The sequence below is a fragment of the Gorilla gorilla genome, chromosome 20 (assembly GCF_029281585.2).
Source record: "Gorilla gorilla gorilla isolate KB3781 chromosome 20, NHGRI_mGorGor1-v2.1_pri, whole genome shotgun sequence".
NCBI classification, from domain to species: Eukaryota; Metazoa; Chordata; class Mammalia; order Primates; family Hominidae; genus Gorilla; species Gorilla gorilla.
In genome coordinates, this window is record NC_073244.2 from 46,809,511 (window position 1) to 46,824,699 (window position 15,189).

The 15,189-nt window shown below is 55.7% G+C and overlaps 4 protein-coding genes across 17 annotated transcripts; 2 read left to right on the forward strand and 2 right to left on the reverse strand.

The window, feature by feature from the left end:
- Positions 1 to 45: 45 nt before the first annotated feature.
- U2AF1L4 (U2 small nuclear RNA auxiliary factor 1 like 4) lies at positions 46 to 3,001 on the reverse strand. 12 transcript variants are annotated; one of them, XM_055369044.1, is made up of 10 exons: positions 2,850 to 3,001; positions 2,627 to 2,714; positions 2,127 to 2,193; positions 1,995 to 2,044; positions 1,827 to 1,925; positions 1,516 to 1,649; positions 1,313 to 1,394; positions 815 to 864; positions 674 to 724; positions 46 to 322 (listed from the first exon to the last, which is right to left on the reverse strand). In XM_055369044.1, the coding sequence occupies exons 1-10, from the start codon at positions 2,891 to 2,893 to the stop codon at positions 238 to 240; spliced, it is 750 nt and encodes a 249-aa protein (XP_055225019.1). In that variant the 5' UTR covers positions 2,894 to 3,001; the 3' UTR covers positions 46 to 237. The 12 variants fall into 12 exon arrangements, 11 of the variants coding, with proteins under 11 accessions (XP_055225019.1, XP_055225018.1, XP_055225016.1 ...); XM_055369043.1 differs by having other exon boundaries at positions 674 to 727; XM_055369041.1 differs by having other exon boundaries at positions 674 to 864; positions 1,528 to 1,649.
- Positions 3,002 to 3,064: 63 nt separating this feature from the next.
- On the forward strand, positions 3,065 to 4,504 carry PSENEN (presenilin enhancer, gamma-secretase subunit). Of its 3 annotated transcripts, XM_063701264.1 has the most exons (5): positions 3,065 to 3,202; positions 3,375 to 3,493; positions 3,921 to 4,025; positions 4,210 to 4,372; positions 4,414 to 4,504. In XM_063701264.1, exons 2-4 carry the CDS (start codon positions 3,433 to 3,435, stop codon positions 4,347 to 4,349), a joined length of 306 nt encoding a protein of 101 aa, XP_063557334.1. In that variant the 5' UTR covers positions 3,065 to 3,202; positions 3,375 to 3,432; the 3' UTR covers positions 4,350 to 4,372; positions 4,414 to 4,504. The 3 variants fall into 3 exon arrangements, with proteins under 3 accessions (XP_063557334.1, XP_004060588.1, XP_004060587.1); XM_004060540.4 differs by having other exon boundaries at positions 4,210 to 4,504; XM_004060539.5 differs by having other exon boundaries at positions 3,073 to 3,202; positions 3,337 to 3,493; positions 4,210 to 4,504.
- Positions 4,505 to 5,866: 1,362 nt separating this feature from the next.
- Positions 5,867 to 11,801, forward strand: LIN37 (lin-37 DREAM MuvB core complex component). The gene is made up of 9 exons (XM_004060537.3): positions 5,867 to 6,259; positions 9,682 to 9,757; positions 9,940 to 9,990; positions 10,310 to 10,339; positions 10,420 to 10,505; positions 10,593 to 10,759; positions 11,301 to 11,441; positions 11,530 to 11,603; positions 11,677 to 11,801. Exons 1-9 carry the CDS (start codon positions 5,917 to 5,919, stop codon positions 11,756 to 11,758), a joined length of 1,050 nt encoding a protein of 349 aa, XP_004060585.1. The 5' UTR covers positions 5,867 to 5,916; the 3' UTR covers positions 11,759 to 11,801.
- Positions 11,802 to 11,849: 48 nt separating this feature from the next.
- HSPB6 (heat shock protein family B (small) member 6) lies at positions 11,850 to 15,148 on the reverse strand. The gene is made up of 3 exons (XM_019015592.4): positions 14,093 to 15,148; positions 13,053 to 13,175; positions 11,850 to 12,964 (listed from the first exon to the last, which is right to left on the reverse strand). The coding sequence occupies exons 1-3, from the start codon at positions 14,333 to 14,335 to the stop codon at positions 12,803 to 12,805; spliced, it is 528 nt and encodes a 175-aa protein (XP_018871137.1). The 5' UTR covers positions 14,336 to 15,148; the 3' UTR covers positions 11,850 to 12,802.
- Between the last annotated feature and the right edge of the window lie 41 nt (positions 15,149 to 15,189).

Below are 15,189 nucleotides of genomic sequence, written 5' to 3' on the forward strand. Positions count from 1 at the left end.
CACATGTGTGGGTGGAGGGAAATGCCAAACCACAGCAAAAGCAAGTTGATGCCGAAGTGAAACACGCAGCTTTATTAAGACAGGGGCAGTAGAAGAAGGTCTCCATGCTGAACAGATTACATTATGGAGCCCGGGAGCCTGGGAAGGATGGGGCAGGAGAGTGAAGGGGGCTTTGAGGAGAGGTCCTGCCAGGAACATCTGTCCCTGTCGGGGGTGAAGGGTAAGGGGGCCAGTGCCTCAGAAGCGGCCATGCCGGTGATCAGGGGAACACCGATGGTTCCTCTCTCGGGGATGGTGGCCAGTATGGAACCTCGGGGGCGACCTGGGAATAGGAGTGTTGAGAGTTATGTTAGAACCCTGAGGAGTGGTGCAGAGATCCTGCAGGCCTGCCTCTCTGCTCTGGGATGAGGCAGGAGGGTGCTGAAATAACTAGAGTTCTAAGACACGACCTCAGTGGCCAGTATCAGGGGAACTCAGTGGCCAGTATCAGGGGTGGCAATCCAGGCTGGTCGTGGATTAGGGGTTCAGGCTGGTTTGGGGATTGGGATTTAGGTACTGGTCTCCAGATGGAGCTCAGAAGTACTCTTAGGGTATAAGAGTCTTGGGAATGACCGGGCGCAGTGGTTCACGCCTGTAATCCCCACACTTTGGGAGGCCGAGATGGGTGGATTACCTGAGGTCCGGAGTTCGAGACCAGGCTGGCCAACGTGGTGAAACCCCATCTCTACTAAAAATACAAAAATTAGCCAGGCATGGTGGCAGGTGCCTATAATCCCAGCTACTTGGGAGGCTGAGAAAGGAGAATTGCTTGAACCTGGGAGGCAGAGGTTGCACTGAGCCAAGACCGCGCCTTTGCACTCCAGCCTGCGGAAGAAGAGCAAAACTCCGTCTCAAAAAAAAAAAAAAACAGTCAGCCGGGAGTGGTGGCTCACGCCTGTAATCCCAGCACTTTGGGAGGGTGAGGCAGGTGGATCACGAGGTTAGGAGTTCAGACCAGCCTGGCCAAGATGGTGAAACCCCATCTCTACTAAAAACACAAAAATTAGCCGGGCATGGTGGCAGGTGCCTGTAATCCCAGCTATTTGGGAGGCTGAGGCAGAGAATTGCTTGAACCCGGGAGGCGGAAGTTGCCGTGAACCAAGATGGTGGCAATGCACTCCAGCCTGGGCAACAGAGTGAGGCTCCATCTCAAAAAAAAAAAAAAAAAAAAAAGATTCTTGGGAACGTTGTTACTGGGGCTTAGGGTCAGGCTTATCTGAGGATATAGGGGCCTTAGGACATGAGGAGACATAGCAGGCTGGTCCTGAGGTACCTGCGCCTGGGTCCCCGCCCATAGAGCTGCCTCTGGAGGTTCTGGGAAATGGGCTGCAGATGCATGAAGTTGCAGAAGCCACCTCGGGTACATTCCGTGCATAGAGGGTAGAGAGATGGAGGAAGCCATTGTCACTGACAGCCCCTACCACGCATTCAAAGTCTGCTATTCCAAGTGCCCATCCCACCCTTGAACTACCATACCCCATCTCATACTGGCGACAGCATGACTCCCGGAAGTCAGTGACAGGAGACAGCTCAACGTGCACAGCCTGCCCGTTGAACCAGCGGTTATTGAGTTCAGCCACGGCCCACTGTCCATCCTCCTCCCTCCGGAACTGCAGGAAATGTCAGTCAGGGTCAGCAGGAGAACTCAGAGATCTTCAGGGGACTCATTAGCCGCTCTGGGGGTGGACTGGATTTAGTGATGAAATTCAAGCTGAGAGCCTACAGTGGCCACCATCAGGCATTGAAACGCCTCCACTTCTGGGCCCTAAGTGGGGGACAGCAAGCACCTTGACATAGACGTTGCCCACGAGGTGGTCCCCAAGGTTGTCGCACACATTCATCTCTTCAATCTCCCCATACTTCTCCTGCAGTTCTGTGAACACCTCCTGTGGAAGACGGGGAGGAACTCAGCTGAGCTCCCACAAGAAACCCCACCTGCCCCTACCAACCCTCACCTCGAAGAAGCTATCATAGTGCTCCTGCACCTCCACGTCGCTCACATGACCTGGGGGGGCGGGCAGGGTGGAATCAGAGTGTAGCTTACTGGGGGCTGTTCACCTTGCCCCCAGGCCTGGTCCCTTACTCACAGTGTGATCCGTCTGCAGTTTGGGCTGCGTTCTGTGGATTCCGGTACAGGCTGAGCAGCACTATGGTCTGCACAGAATTTAAAAGGGGCGGGGCCTGAGCTCAGAGGGCAGGGCTGCATGAACAGAGAGTGAGGCATGAAGGTTGGGGGTGGAACCTTACACCCCAGCCTAAGCATCATGAGTGCATCGGCGATCCTTTGCCCCTAAGAAACCAGAAAAGGGATGGAGGGGACTGGCAAGGATGAACAGCGGGATGGAAGGGACTGGCAAAGATGAACAGCCGCCGTGTGTAGCGTGTACGCATGGGGGCGCGACCAAGTTCCCGGGAAACGGGCACGAAGGCTGGTGGGAGGAGCCTGCAGAAAGGTCCAATGAGAAAAAAAGCCGGGCGGTGGGGAGGGCCTCAGGAACCCGGAATAGGCGGGACATGGTGACGACGACCCCAGAAGGGGAAGGGGCCAGGGAGCCGTTAACCCCCGAGGCTCCGTGCCGGGTCTCACCTGGCTGAATGTCGACTTGTTGTGAAGCCGGGAGCACCGGTCCCCGTGCCGGCAGGCCCCGATCTTAAAGTAAAAAGAGCAGTTAACCCTGGAAGAGGTGCAAAGACAAAGGTGAACCGAGGGCCGGGGAAGCTGGGCACCCCAGAAACACCGCCCCACCACCCAGGACCCCAGTACCCTGGCCCCGACCCCCCGAGAGTCCACTCCCAGCGCCCGTTCTCACTTGTCCTTCTCAGTCCCGAATATCGAAGCTAAATATTCAGCCATTTTTACCCAAGCCCTCCAGGTCTGGCTGCTCTTACGTCACTTCCGTTGCTTAGGAGCACTGGGAAGTGTAGTTCGTTGCCCTCTCCAGGCGCTTACCAAGCGCTCGGAAACGCCCCAGGGCGCTTGCGCGTGGGAGGCGCGCGCCCTCCCCGTAGACTCCCCGGTAGGAGTTCTTTTAACAGCGCATGCGTGCAGTGTTGCCTCGCCCAAAGAAGACTACAATCTCCAGGGAAACCTGGGGCATCTCGCGCAAACGTCCATAACTGAAAGTAGCTAAGGCATCCCAGCCGGAGGAAGTGAGCTCTCCTGGTGAGTTGGGGGTCGTTTCGCCCACCCTAGTAAATATAAAGAGCTCTTTAATCCAGCCAGCTTACTAGTGGGGGTGGGGATGCCCTGCTTTCAGCAAACCGACCTTTACATTTATCTCTGATTTGTTGTAATAGGGGCGTGGTTGTTCGTGATCCTTGCATTTGTTACTTAGGGTCAAGGCTTGGGTCTTGCCCCGCAGACCCTTGGGACGACCCGGCCCCAGCGCAGCTATGAACCTGGAGCGAGTGTCCAATGAGGAGAAATTGAACCTGTGCCGGAAGTACTACCTGGGTAAGGCAGATCGCTAGGGTCCCAGGAGAAGAGAGGGGACTGGACTAGAGCACCCGAGGGAAGAGGGCCTCGGGGCCTGGATTCTTAAGTCTAAGAGATGAAGGACCTGCGAACGCCGACTCCTGGATTTGAGCGGGGAGGGCCTGGGTCCTGAGGAATGAGGAAGCTGGGGCCTCAATTTCTGGATCCCAAGAGAGGAGGGGGATTGAGGGCCTGGACTCTTGGGTCCTGCGAAAGAGATGGTTGAGGAATCAGATTCCTGGATCCCAAAGAGGAGCCAGATTCCTGAGTCCCTGACAACAGAAATCTCCATTTGAACTTGGGTGTGGGAGAGTTTCTTCCAAATAGATCTGGGTGGGAGTTGGAGAAGATCTTCATTGCCTTATGAGGTTTTGGGGTTTGTTTGTTTGTTTTTCTTTCTCCCTAGGGGGGTTTGCTTTCCTGCCTTTTCTCTGGTTGGTCAACATCTTCTGGTTCTTCCGAGAGGCCTTCCTTGTCCCAGCCTACACAGAACAGAGCCAAATCAAAGGCTGTGAGTCTAGAGCACAGAAGAGGGAGGCCAGTGGCAGGGGAGAAGGAGAAGCGGGGAGTCTTGGTGGGAAGGGACAATGGAGGATCCAAACTGTTGGGGCTCTGGGTGAGAAGGGAAGGCTGGTCTAGGGAAGTCCGGAGAGCAGCCGGAGGCCAACCCTTCCAGCTTCTGTTTCCCATGACAGATGTCTGGCGCTCAGCTGTGGGCTTCCTCTTCTGGGTGATAGTGCTCACCTCCTGGATCACCATCTTCCAGATCTACCGGCCCCGCTGGGGTGCCCTTGGGGACTACCTCTCCTTCACCATACCCCTGGGCACCCCCTGACAACTTCTGCACCTACTGGGTCCCTGCTCATTCTCCCAGGACAGGCTCCTTAGAGCAGAGGAGCCTGTTCTGGGAGCCCCTTCTCAAACTCCTAAGACTTGTTTTCATGCCCCACGTTCTCTGCTGACATCCCCCAATAAAGGACCCTAACTTTCGATACTGACTTCCTGGGATCTTTTAGAGGTTGAGGCATAAGTGATTATTAATATTTAAAAACATCTGTTGAGAGCTTGGTACGAGGCTTAGTATTTAGACATGATGTACATTTTTTACAGTGAATACTACTCATAATCTTCTGAACTAGGAACTTTCCTGCTCAGGAAACTATTAGATGAGAAACTAAGAAAGGAATAGTGCTTCCATTTCTTTTTCTTTTTTCTTTTTTTTTTTTTTTTTTGAGACACAGTCTTGCTCTGTCACCCAGGCTGGAGTGCAGTGGTAGGATCGGCCTAGTGCTTCCATTTCTAGGGGCTGTTATCCTGTACTGGTAGTCGTGAATTCAAAAATATAACTTTCCTACTGTGGGCTGCAGTATTCTCATCAGAAGTGTAGATCATGATGCTACTTCCTGGGATTTATCTGGACCAAGACGTGTGACAAATGGAAGTTTCCCGTTTTCTGAAGGAAGTGTTGGCTGCAAAAATAAAAATAGTCAAGAGATTTCTCAGAGAATCCTTCCTTGACCATCCATCTTATTTAAAATTCAATCACCACCTTGATATTCCTATGTCCCTTTCAGGCTACACTTTTTTTGTGGGTTTTTTTTGGAGGGGGAGAGGGGTTTGTTGTTGTTGTCTGTTTGTTTTTCTAGATGGAGTCTTGCTCTGTCACCCAGGCTGGAGTGCAGAGGTCCGATCTCAGCTCACTGCAACCTCTGCCTCCCGGATTCAAGCGATTCTCCTGCCTCATCCTCTCGAGTAGCTGGGATTACAGGCGCATGCCACCATGCCCGGCTAATTTTTGTATTTTTAGTAAAGACGGGGTTTCACCATGTTGGCCAGGCTGGTCTCGAACTCCTGGTCACAGGTGATCTGCCTGCCTAGGCCTCCCAAAGAGCTGGGATTTACAGGTGTGAGCCACCATGCCCCGCCCAGACTATATTCTTTCTCCTATTACATTTCACTTAAAATTTACTTGTTTACTGTTTATCTTCCATCCTTTAAAAGATAAGCTCCATTAGCCTAGGGATTTTTGTCTATTCTGTTCCTCGAGGTGTCTCCAATGCCTAGAAGAGTGTCCGACACACTAATAAGTATTTGCAAAACGAATGAAGTTGTACCTGCAAAGAGATTAACAGGTACCTGGCACCTAGCGAGTGCTCAGTGAGAGGGAACCCAACGTTATTTTACATTAGTCTTCCTCTTAGGGATGAAGGGACCCCAACGGTTGGTTAAATCCGGTAAAGAGCTAACTTGGTGTTGCTCAACCCTTCTCACACTACAAGTCCCGGGAAGCCTCGCGATGCCCTAATCCTTTGCTTCCCACCGTGCCCCGCGCGGCGCAGGCGCTGTTACTCAGGGTGAGTCTGGGAAGCTGGAACTACACCTCCCAGGAAGCTAGGTGGTCGATGGTTTGTTTCCGGAAGCAAAGCCCTAGGTGGGTGGGACCTAAAGCTGGGAGACTACGGAGGCAGCTCTCAATTGGTCAGGATGCGAGATTGACGGCTGCAATAACTAATAGAAACAAGCTACTGCCGAAGGGGCCCGCCCACAGAAGGGTGGTGGCCACGGTCCAGGCTGGACACAACCAAAGGCGGAGGACCAGTGGCCCACGAAGCTCATCTTTGAACTGTCCCCGCCCGCCTCCCGCCTTGACTTGTGACCCTAGGCCCTTTGGGGCGCCTCTGACCCAGCTAGCCAGATCCCGGACCCAAACCATGTTCCCTGTGAAGGTGAAAGTGGAGAAATCAGGTGAGGACCCTGACGTCGGGGGCCTGTCGGCACCATCGGGTTGACAGGGTGTGGAGTCCCGGTGGAAGGGAGTATCGCGGAAAGGGGACTGCACTTTTCCCTGCAGCCCACCTGACAATCGCTGTATCAGGCAGCGAGCGTTGCCTGCCACCTTCACACCCTCCCGGTCTGCGCTTGAAGTCGCTTTGAGATTGAATGGGGTGGCTCAGGCAATGACGTGCGTGGTAACACATGGGGAATCCTGAGCCGGTAACTCTGAGAAGGGCCCTTTTCTTTCCTCTTTTTTTTAATTTAAATTTTTAAAATATTTAAATAGAGACGGAGTATCGCTATATTGCCCAGGCTGGTCTCGAACTCCTGGTCTCAAGCAATCCTCCCGCCTTAACCTCCCAAAGTGCTGAGATTACAGGCGTGAGTCCCCGCGCCCAGCCGAGAAGTTCTCTTTTCTTGGCTTCCCCTCAGTTTCCCCATTTCCAGCAGTGATCAAAGTCACACATCTTGCTGTGAACCTGAAGTACAGGCACTCTTAATCCTCACAGTCACTATATTCCAGTAATCCTAGAAAATAGGAATTGTGGTCAATGGGGAAACTGAAGCTTAGAAAGAGGAGATAATTTTGGGTTGGGGCGGAGCTGACCGGATCCCAGGCCTGGCATGGTAAGGGCAGTGGGAGGGGTGCAGAATTTAGACAGAAAGATAATAGTGAAATGATGTAGGATGTCCCATGGCAAAAGTGTTATTAAAACAAAGTGGGAGGCTGGGTGCGGTGGCTCACACCTGTAATCCCAACACTTTGGGAGGCCGAGGCTGGCAGATCACTTGAGGTCAGGAGTTTGAGACCAGCCTGGGCAACATGGCGAAACGCTGTCTCTATAAAAAATACAAAAAAAAAAAAAAAATTAGCCAGGTGTGGTGGCACAAGCCTGTAGTCCCAGCTACTCAGGAGGCTGAGGCAGGAGGATCGCTGGAGCCGGGGAGGTGGAGGTTGCAGTGAGCTGAGATCACACCACTGCACTCCAGCCTGGGTGATAGATTGAGACCCTGTCTCAAAAAAAAAAAAAAAAAAGAAAAGAAAAGAAAGAAAGAAAAGAAAAGAGAAGTGGGTGTGACCACAAATGATGGTGAGGGAAGGTGTACACCTGTGAGTACCAGGCTGAGGAGTGCAGACTCCACACCTGGGTGCTGTGGAGTCATGGAAGTTTCCAAGCAAGGGAAGATCAGGGTCAGGTTTGTTATTTTTCAGGATGATTCCCCTGGCTGCCTTGTGGAGGGTGTATCAGAAGGGGGACACTGAGGCAGGGAGCCCAGGGGGAGCAAAGGACAGAACCAGGATGGGTAGAGTAGGGAGGAGGTGGGTGGGAGAGACACTCAGGAGGCCTAGTGGACAGGCCATGGGGTTGGTGGGCTGGGTAGGGGAGGGAGAGGGGTATCCATGGTGAGGTACAGGGAGGGACTTGGGGACAGTGAGGCGACCCTTGAGAGGGAGGCTTCAGGCCCAAGTCGGGGGTTCAGGAGAGAAGCTGGGCCTGAGGAGAGTTGTGGACGTGATCCGTACCCTCTGCATCTGCCCAAGGCTTTGCTGCAATCTCAGCTACTCCCTTCCCCACCCTCACTCTGTCTCTCCTCTGAGCTATGTTTGAATCCCTCTGTCTCCTGGGCTTCTCAGGAAGTCCCTGGACTGGTCAGGCAAGTTCCCAGGTGTCCCCTCCAGGCTCTGAGCACTAGAGCCAGAGCTCCCACCAGTCAGAAAGGCAGAGCAAACACCTCTCAAAGGTAGGAGGACAGCGTAACATCATCACTTCCTCAAGTTCTGTGATGACAGGAGGCAGCCACAGGCTAACTGGGCAGGAAGGTGGGCCTAGATCTCATTTCCTGAGGGGGAAAAAAAGCCCAAACAGGATGTTTTAGGTGAAATCTCCCAATTTTGGCTGGGTGCGGTGGCTTCTGCCTGTAATCCCAGCACTTTGGGAGGCTGAGGCAGGTGGATCATGAGGTCAGGAGTTTGAGATCAGCCTGGTCAATATGGTGAAACCCTGTCTGTACTAAAACTAGAAAAATTAGTTGAGCATGGTGGCACGCGCCTGTAGTCCCAGTTCTTTGGGAGGCTGAGGCAGGAGAATCACTTGTACTCAGGAGGCAGAGGTTGCAGTGAGCCGAGATCACGCCACTGCACTCCAGCCTGGGAGACAGAGCAAGACTCCGTCTCAAAAAAAGAAAAGAAAGAAATCTCCCAATTTTTAAATGTCAGCTCATTCAGATTGAATTCAGATTTAAAATTATACCACTGTTGGCCGGGCATGGTGGCTCACGCCTGTAAGCACTTTGGGAGCCTGAGGCCAGCAGATCACTGAGGTCAGGAGTTTGAGACCAGCCTGGTCAATGTGGTAAGACCCCATCTCTACTAAAAATACAAAAATTAACCAGGCGTGGTGGCGGGTGCCTGTAATCCCAGCTATTTGGGAGGCTGAGGCAGGAGAATCACTTGAACCCGGGAGGTGGAGGTTGCAGTGAGCCAAGATTATGCCACTGCATTCCAGCCTGGGTGACAGAGCAAGACTCCGTCTCACAAAACAGAAATACATTAATTAATTAAAATAAAATTATACCACTGCCTCAACCAAATTCTGCACTCAGGTTGAGCCTCTGTCTCATAACTTCAGCTTTGGAACCAGACAGCCTGGGTTCAAATCATCAGCTCTGCAATTTCTTTGCTGTGTGCCTTTGAGCACGTGGCCTAACATCTCTGTGCCTCAATTTCATCATCTTTAAAATAGGGATAAAAATCATATCTATCTGAGCTGGGCTCTATGGCATGTGCCTATAGCCCCAGCTACTTGGGAGGCTGAGACAGCAGGACCGCTTGAGCCCAGGAGTTCAAAACCGGACAACATCGTGATATCCTTTTTCAAGAAAAAAAAAAAATCACATCTACCTCTAAGGCTTATTGTGATAATTCAGTGGGTTATTATTTGTAATATATAGCATATTTAAACCTTGCCACTGGGACAGGCACAGTGGCTCACACCTGTAATCCCAGCACTTTGGGAAGCCGAGATGGCTCACCTGAATCTAGGAGTTCAAGACCAGCTTGGTCAATATCATTAAGACTCCATCTCTATACAATTTTTTTGTAATAAATTTATATTATATTAAAACACATTTTTTTAAAACCCAAAAGGCTCATAAGGTAAGGTGATTGGCCTTACCTCCTGTCACAGAAGCGATCATGTGGGACAGCTCTGGAACTCAGAGCTCTGGGCATCACTCCAGCCATCTCTGCCTGTTGCACCCTTTCAGGCTGCCTGGGCCTGGCTCTGAGATTGGCCGGGGCAGAGGACATGCATGCCCTTCCCTGGCCCAGTCAGCTGCCCACCTAGCTGGGGCCTGGGAGCTGACTCCTGCTGGGTCCTCTCTTGCCCCAGAGCTGGAGATGGCCAAAGCCCGGAACCAACTGGATGCTGTCTTGCAGTGTCTGCTGGAGAAGAGTCACATGGACAGGTAGGCCAGCGTGGGGTCACAGGGCCGGGCACCCTGGCAGGTTGGGCCCTCTGATCCTGGGTGGATTGGGTGGGACCCCACAGGCTGACTTGGGGAGGAAGGTGCTTAATGGGGAGGCTGCTCGGTGCCTTCCTTCTCTGGGGCCCTGGAACCCTGAGCTGAGAGATCTCTTCTGCCTCTAGGGAGCGTCTGGATGAGGAAGCTGGGAAAACACCCTCAGACACCCACAATAAGTGAGTTTTTCCGATTGGATTTGGAGCTGAGAGTTCGTGGTTGGTAACTTCTTTCCTTATCCAAGCCCTGACCGCTCAGCCCAGCGCTACCTCCATCGTCGCCCTGACCACTCCACCTGTACAAAGACCCTGTGGCGGGAGAAGCTTAGGTCCCCTCGTGGTTGCCACCTAGACCCCCATGGGTATGGGTGGGACAAAAGGCCCAAGAGGCAAGTGGGGTTCATGTGAGCATCTCAGGTTTGATGCCAGTATCCCCAGGGTGCCCTCTGCAGGGTTTTGCACAGGCGTTTGTCTGAGGGTCAACTGTCTTTCCCCACAGGGACTGCTCCATCGCAGCCACTGGCAAAAGGTAAGGTGGCAGGGTCCCAGCCAGCTGACTACAGGCTCCCAGCTCCTACCCCAGTCCTGACACTCCCTCTCCCTACGCAGGCCATCTGCCCGCTTCCCCCACCAGCGGAGGAAGAAGAGGAGGGAGATGGATGATGGGCTGGCTGAGGGAGGGCCGCAGCGATCCAGTGAGTAGACAGTGGCCCTAGAGGGTCGGTAAGGAGCCAAGGGGCTTTGCAAGGATGCTCACACACCTCCCATCCCCACCTTCCCAGACACATATGTGATCAAGCTGTTCGACCGGAGCGTGGACTTGGCCCAGTTCAGCGAGAACACGCCACTGTACCCAATCTGCCGCGCCTGGATGCGCAACAGCCCCTCTGTGCGCGAGCGTGAATGCTCTCCCAGCTCACCCCTGCCCCCGCTGCCTGAGGATGAGGAGGTGGGATGGGTAGTGGGCCCCAGCCCAGCAGCCTGGTGCCAGGGCAGTGGGTGGATAGGCTCAAAGGATCCTGCCCCTAAGCTAGTGGGATAGACAGACACAGGTCCCTCACGTGAATCCTGGATCAGGCTAGGCACACAGATGTGCACTCTTAGGTTGGGGTGTGGATCAGAGTCCCTAGGGAAGACATACATAACCACCTGGCCTGGGAGACAGGGAACAGGGTTACCCTGGACAGTTAGATGTGGACCTCCAAGATCAGGGGTTCCCAAGAGCCGAGGGGCTAGACAAGGGTCCTTAGTACAGACAGAAGTGGCCACCAGGCCTTGAGGAGCAGATGGGCTGGGCAGGAATGGATGGGAGTCTATAAGCCATCTGACCCCCCTTGAGGTGTCTGCCCTTCATACATGCCTCCTGTCTGAGTCCCTTAGCAAGCCCCTCATGCCATTTGTTGCTGGGAAAGGCAGGAGGGATGAATGTGGATTCCCAGCCCCTCTGCTTTGACTCTCTTGGGCCTGGCATGGGGCCCTTGTGTCCCCAGGGCTCAGAGGTAACCAACAGCAAGAGTCGTGATGTGTACAAGCTGCCGCCACCCACACCCCCAGGGCCACCCGGAGATGCCTGCAGATCCCGCATCCCATCTCCACTGCAGCCTGAGATGCAGGGCACCCCTGACGATGAGGTGAGTATGCCAGGCTGGCCCAGAGTTATGGGGCACATGCGGTGGGGCTCAGGAATGGCCACTCAACCTGGCCTGTCTGTCCATGCAGCCCTCTGAGCCCGAGCCCTCACCCTCCACACTCATCTATCGCAACATGCAGCGCTGGAAACGCATCCGCCAGAGGTGAGCGTCCCCCAGCCTGCTTGCCCCTCGTAGGGCCCTTTGCAACTGCTGAGTCTCCCCTCTGCCTCCCCAGGTGGAAGGAGGCCTCTCATCGGAACCAGCTTCGTTACTCAGAAAGCATGAAGATCCTACGAGAGATGTACGAACGACAGTGATGTTCCCAGGTCCCCCCACACCAGTAAACATCCCCCAACTCCACACTGGTGTCTGCTCCAGTCCCTCCTTCCTGGCCCAGGCACAAAGCAGTTGGCAGAGCTCTAGCACATTTATTGGGAGAGTAAGCCTGGGAAAGACTAAGGGAGTGGTGGCAGGGAGAAAGGCTGTGGGGAATCAGAGCGGGTGCTCAGTTGGGTCTTGAAGGAGAAGAGGAGGAGGGTGGGAGGTGGGTTGCCGAGGATATCTGGTTGAAGACTTGGGGGTCAAGACAAAGGGACTTAGGGGGATGGGGTCTGGTTAGAGTTGGGGAGGGGGCCTAGGACATCCGTGCAGAGTCTGGGGAGGTTGGGGTGGGAGAGTCTGTACAGTTTGGTGTTGGGTGTTCTAGTTGGCCTGGTGTCCAAGAGTTGGGGCAGTCGGAAAAGGGTTCCAGAGTCTGGTGTGGCTGGCTGGGGTTTCACGGCAGAAAATGGGCTGGAGGGGGCAGTTGTAGACTGTCTGCTTGCAGGGGAAGGATCGGGTCTTGGGAACCAGGCCTGGATGGTCTGGAGTGGGAGGTCTGTGCAGTCCAGGACGTTTGGGGGGTGGAGGGATTGTGCCTGACTGGCCTGGGGTTGGGGGAGGGCTGTCTACACCATAATTTGGTGTCAAAATAGGGAAGGGATGGAAATGTAGTACCCGGATGTCTTTGTAGAGGACTCAGAAGGAAGTAGAGGAGGGGTCTTAAGTGGGGCTATATGCCAAGAAAGTGGGTCGGTGGGGCTGAGACTGTCGGCTGAGGGTTAGGGTAGTGCTGGTAGGGTCTGGAAGCCGGGGAGTTGTCGGTGTGGGGTCGGAAAGCTGGAGGGGGTGTGAGAGCGAGGGTGTCAGTGGAAGGGTCTAGGTTATCAAGGCAGTGTCCAGGATGGAGGTCAGGGCAGAATCCAGGAGTGGGTGAGAGGACAGTCCTTGGCGCACTTGGGACATCTGGCTGGGCGGAGTCAGATCGGCTTTAATAGAGGGAGCCTGAGGAGGCTCCCGGGGTGCGGGCGCGGCCCACCCGCCTACTTGGCTGCGGCTGGCGGTGGGGCCTGGGCCGACGCTGGTGCGGCCTGGATGGACAGGACGCCCTCGGGGGACAGCGCGGACGTCACGGCAGCCGGATCCACGCCAGGCGGCAGGCGGTAGCGACGGTGGAACTCGCGCGCGACGAATCCGTGCTCATCCTGGAGGGGAGGGAGGCTTGAGCGGCCCCGCCCCTCCGGCCCGGCGGCGAGCGTACCCGCTCCAGCCCCGCCCCCCGCCGCGGCTCACCGGGCGCTCCTCGTGGCGCGCGTGCACCTCCACGTGTTCGCCCACCACCTTGACAGCAATTTCCTCCGGCGAGAAGTGCTTCACGTCTAACAGCACCGAGAAGTGGCCGGGGTCCGTCGGCACCTGAGCGCAGCGGGCGCGGGCGGGACTGTCATGGGGCTGGGCCAGGCTCCAGGACCCACCCAGGGAGACCCCACCCCCGTCGGTTCCGTGCCGCGGCTCACTCTGGCCTCCGGAGTTGAGCAGTCAGCTCTCCTACTGGGAGTCACCCAGGACCTCTTCACCCTAAACAACAGGGATACGCCCTCCCCCTGTAATATCTGGGATTGCCCTCTCCCCCGCAGTGATGAGGCTCCCTTCCCCTGCAAGGTCAGGAATCTCTGCCCTCCCCCGGTGTCAGCGAATCCGAAGTCATCGTGCCCCCCAGGGCACTGAATCCCCAGCTCCCTCTTCAGAGCCCCGGGTCCCTTCTCCGCCAGCCCCGCCAAACTCGCCAAGATGCCCCTTCCCCCGTCTCCAGGGTCCTCTGCCTACTCTCCCACTCGAGTCACGGGACCTCGGCAGCTACTGGTAGCCTTCCCCCACTTCAGAGTGGCCGGGAACCCTTCCTCAAGTCGCAGGGCCCTCTCCCCTCCTCTTCTGGAGATATCGGGCCACCGCACACAGTCTCTCAACTCTTCCCCGAGACTAAGAACATTCCTTCCCCTCAGGAGTCACTGCCCGCCTCCTTTTCCCCAGATTTCCCGGATCACCAGCCTCCTTCAGAGTAAGCAAGACTCCCCTTAGAGTGACCCAGGCCTTCCATTCTCTGGAGAGCTGAGAGCCCCCCCACCCCGCCCCCCACCTAAGAGCGACGGGGACCTCCCACCCGCCGCAGTGTGCGGGCCTCAGATTCCCATTGACTCCGGAAGCCCTTCGGAGCTGCGGACTCTCCACCCCGCCCAAGGCCAACGAACATTCTCTCACATGTTCCCACCCCAGGCTGCCCCAGACCCCTGGCAATGGAAGTGGTCGAGTTCACCCCTCCCCAGGCCTGGCACCTGGGCGACGGGCAGCGCCACGCTGGGTGCGCGCAGGTAGTAGGGGGCGAGCGTGGTGGGGCAGAGCGCAGCCAGCTCGGCCTCCAGCAGCCCCTCGCCGAAGCGCTGGTCAAAGAGGCGTCCGGGCGCCGAAAGTCCGGGCAACGGGGCCGAGGCGCGGCGCAGCCAAGAAGGCTGCACAGGCACAGGGATCTCCATCCTGCTCCTCCGCGTTGCAGTGCCCCTGCGTGCGCAGCCGCTCATTTATAGTGCGCCCTGTGCCGGCCCCTCGGAGGGCTGCCCAGGGACACCGGGACCGTGGCCAGACCCGGCCATTAGGAGAGCCTTATTTAGAAACCCAAACAATGACTTGGCCATTTATTAAGCGCCTGCTGGATGCCTGGCAAATGCTGTCAAGAAGGTGACATGAAGATTCCCCAATTTCCAGAAGAGGAAACTAAGGCTGAGGAGGGGGAGCCTTGCGGGTGTGGGGAGCACAGCGTGGTGATTGGGGCCCAGGACCCAAGAGGCCCACGGAAGAGTTTCCAGTCCCTTTAATCCACTGCCTCCCCCCTGGCAGCTCTGAGGATGACGCAGATGGAGGTCTTTAGGAGCAGATTCCTGGAGAATGCGGTAGCCTGGCCAGGATGTCAGGAGGACATAGAACAGGCCCTCCCTACCCTTATCCTCAGTCAGGCCTTGGGCCCAGTCCCCCAGCAGGCCGGGCCTAATTCTGTGCCTCTGACTCAGCCTCTGGTGCGCAGCGGCCAGGGGGCGCGAGCATGAACAGTTCAGGCTGGCCCCCCGGGGGCCGCGCGCTGGGGCTCGAAATAGCTCATTTTGATCCCGCTACCTCGGCCAGGAGCCCAGACCTGGCAACTGATGCAACCAGCTGCTCCTGCAGCAAGAAAGAAGTTAGATGACCGTTGGGACGGACTGATTGGCCCAACTGATGGAGGAATAGCGGTTAGAGAGGGGGCAGAGCGCGCCCCCCCAACCCGCCCCACTGCCCCTGCAACAGAAAGAATAGTAGTTAGACCGGGGTCGGGACAGGACTTCTGCAGCAAGAAGGCGCTTAAAAAGCGGGACTTTTAAGCGAGAGTACTTTAGATCACCTC

Excerpts from the sequence above, each read along its gene's own strand:
- U2AF1L4 (XM_019015586.4), bottom strand. The coding sequence starts at position 2,893 with ATGGCTGAATATTTAGCTTCGATATTCGGGACTGAGAAGGACAA. Across the intron at positions 2,045-2,126 it reads AACTGCAGACGGATCACACT|GTCATGTGAGCGACGTGGAG; the intron begins GTGAGTAAGGGA and ends CCGCCCCCCCAG. Across the intron at positions 1,650-1,826 it reads TGGGCAACGTCTATGTCAAG|TTCCGGAGGGAGGAGGATGG; the intron begins GTGCTTGCTGTC and ends CATTTCCTGCAG.
- PSENEN (XM_004060540.4), top strand. The coding sequence starts at position 3,433 with ATGAACCTGGAGCGAGTGTCCAATGAGGAGAAATTGAACCTGTGCCGG. Across the intron at positions 3,494-3,920 it reads GTGCCGGAAGTACTACCTGG|GGGGGTTTGCTTTCCTGCCT; the intron begins GTAAGGCAGATC and ends CTTTCTCCCTAG. Across the intron at positions 4,026-4,209 it reads ACAGAGCCAAATCAAAGGCT|ATGTCTGGCGCTCAGCTGTG; the intron begins GTGAGTCTAGAG and ends TTCCCATGACAG.
- LIN37 (XM_004060537.3), top strand. The coding sequence starts at position 5,917 with ATGGTTTGTTTCCGGAAGCAAAGCCCTAGGTGGGTGGGACCTAAAGCT. Across the intron at positions 6,260-9,681 it reads GGTGAAAGTGGAGAAATCAG|AGCTGGAGATGGCCAAAGCC; the intron begins GTGAGGACCCTG and ends CTCTTGCCCCAG. Across the intron at positions 10,506-10,592 it reads GGGAGGGCCGCAGCGATCCA|ACACATATGTGATCAAGCTG; the intron begins GTGAGTAGACAG and ends CCACCTTCCCAG.
- HSPB6 (XM_019015592.4), bottom strand. The coding sequence starts at position 14,335 with ATGAGCGGCTGCGCACGCAGGGGCACTGCAACGCGGAGGAGCAGGATG. Across the intron at positions 13,176-14,092 it reads TGGCGCTGCCCGTCGCCCAG|GTGCCGACGGACCCCGGCCA; the intron begins GTGCCAGGCCTG and ends CGCTGCGCTCAG. Across the intron at positions 12,965-13,052 it reads CGCGCCACGAGGAGCGCCCG|GATGAGCACGGATTCGTCGC; the intron begins GTGAGCCGCGGC and ends CCTCCCCTCCAG.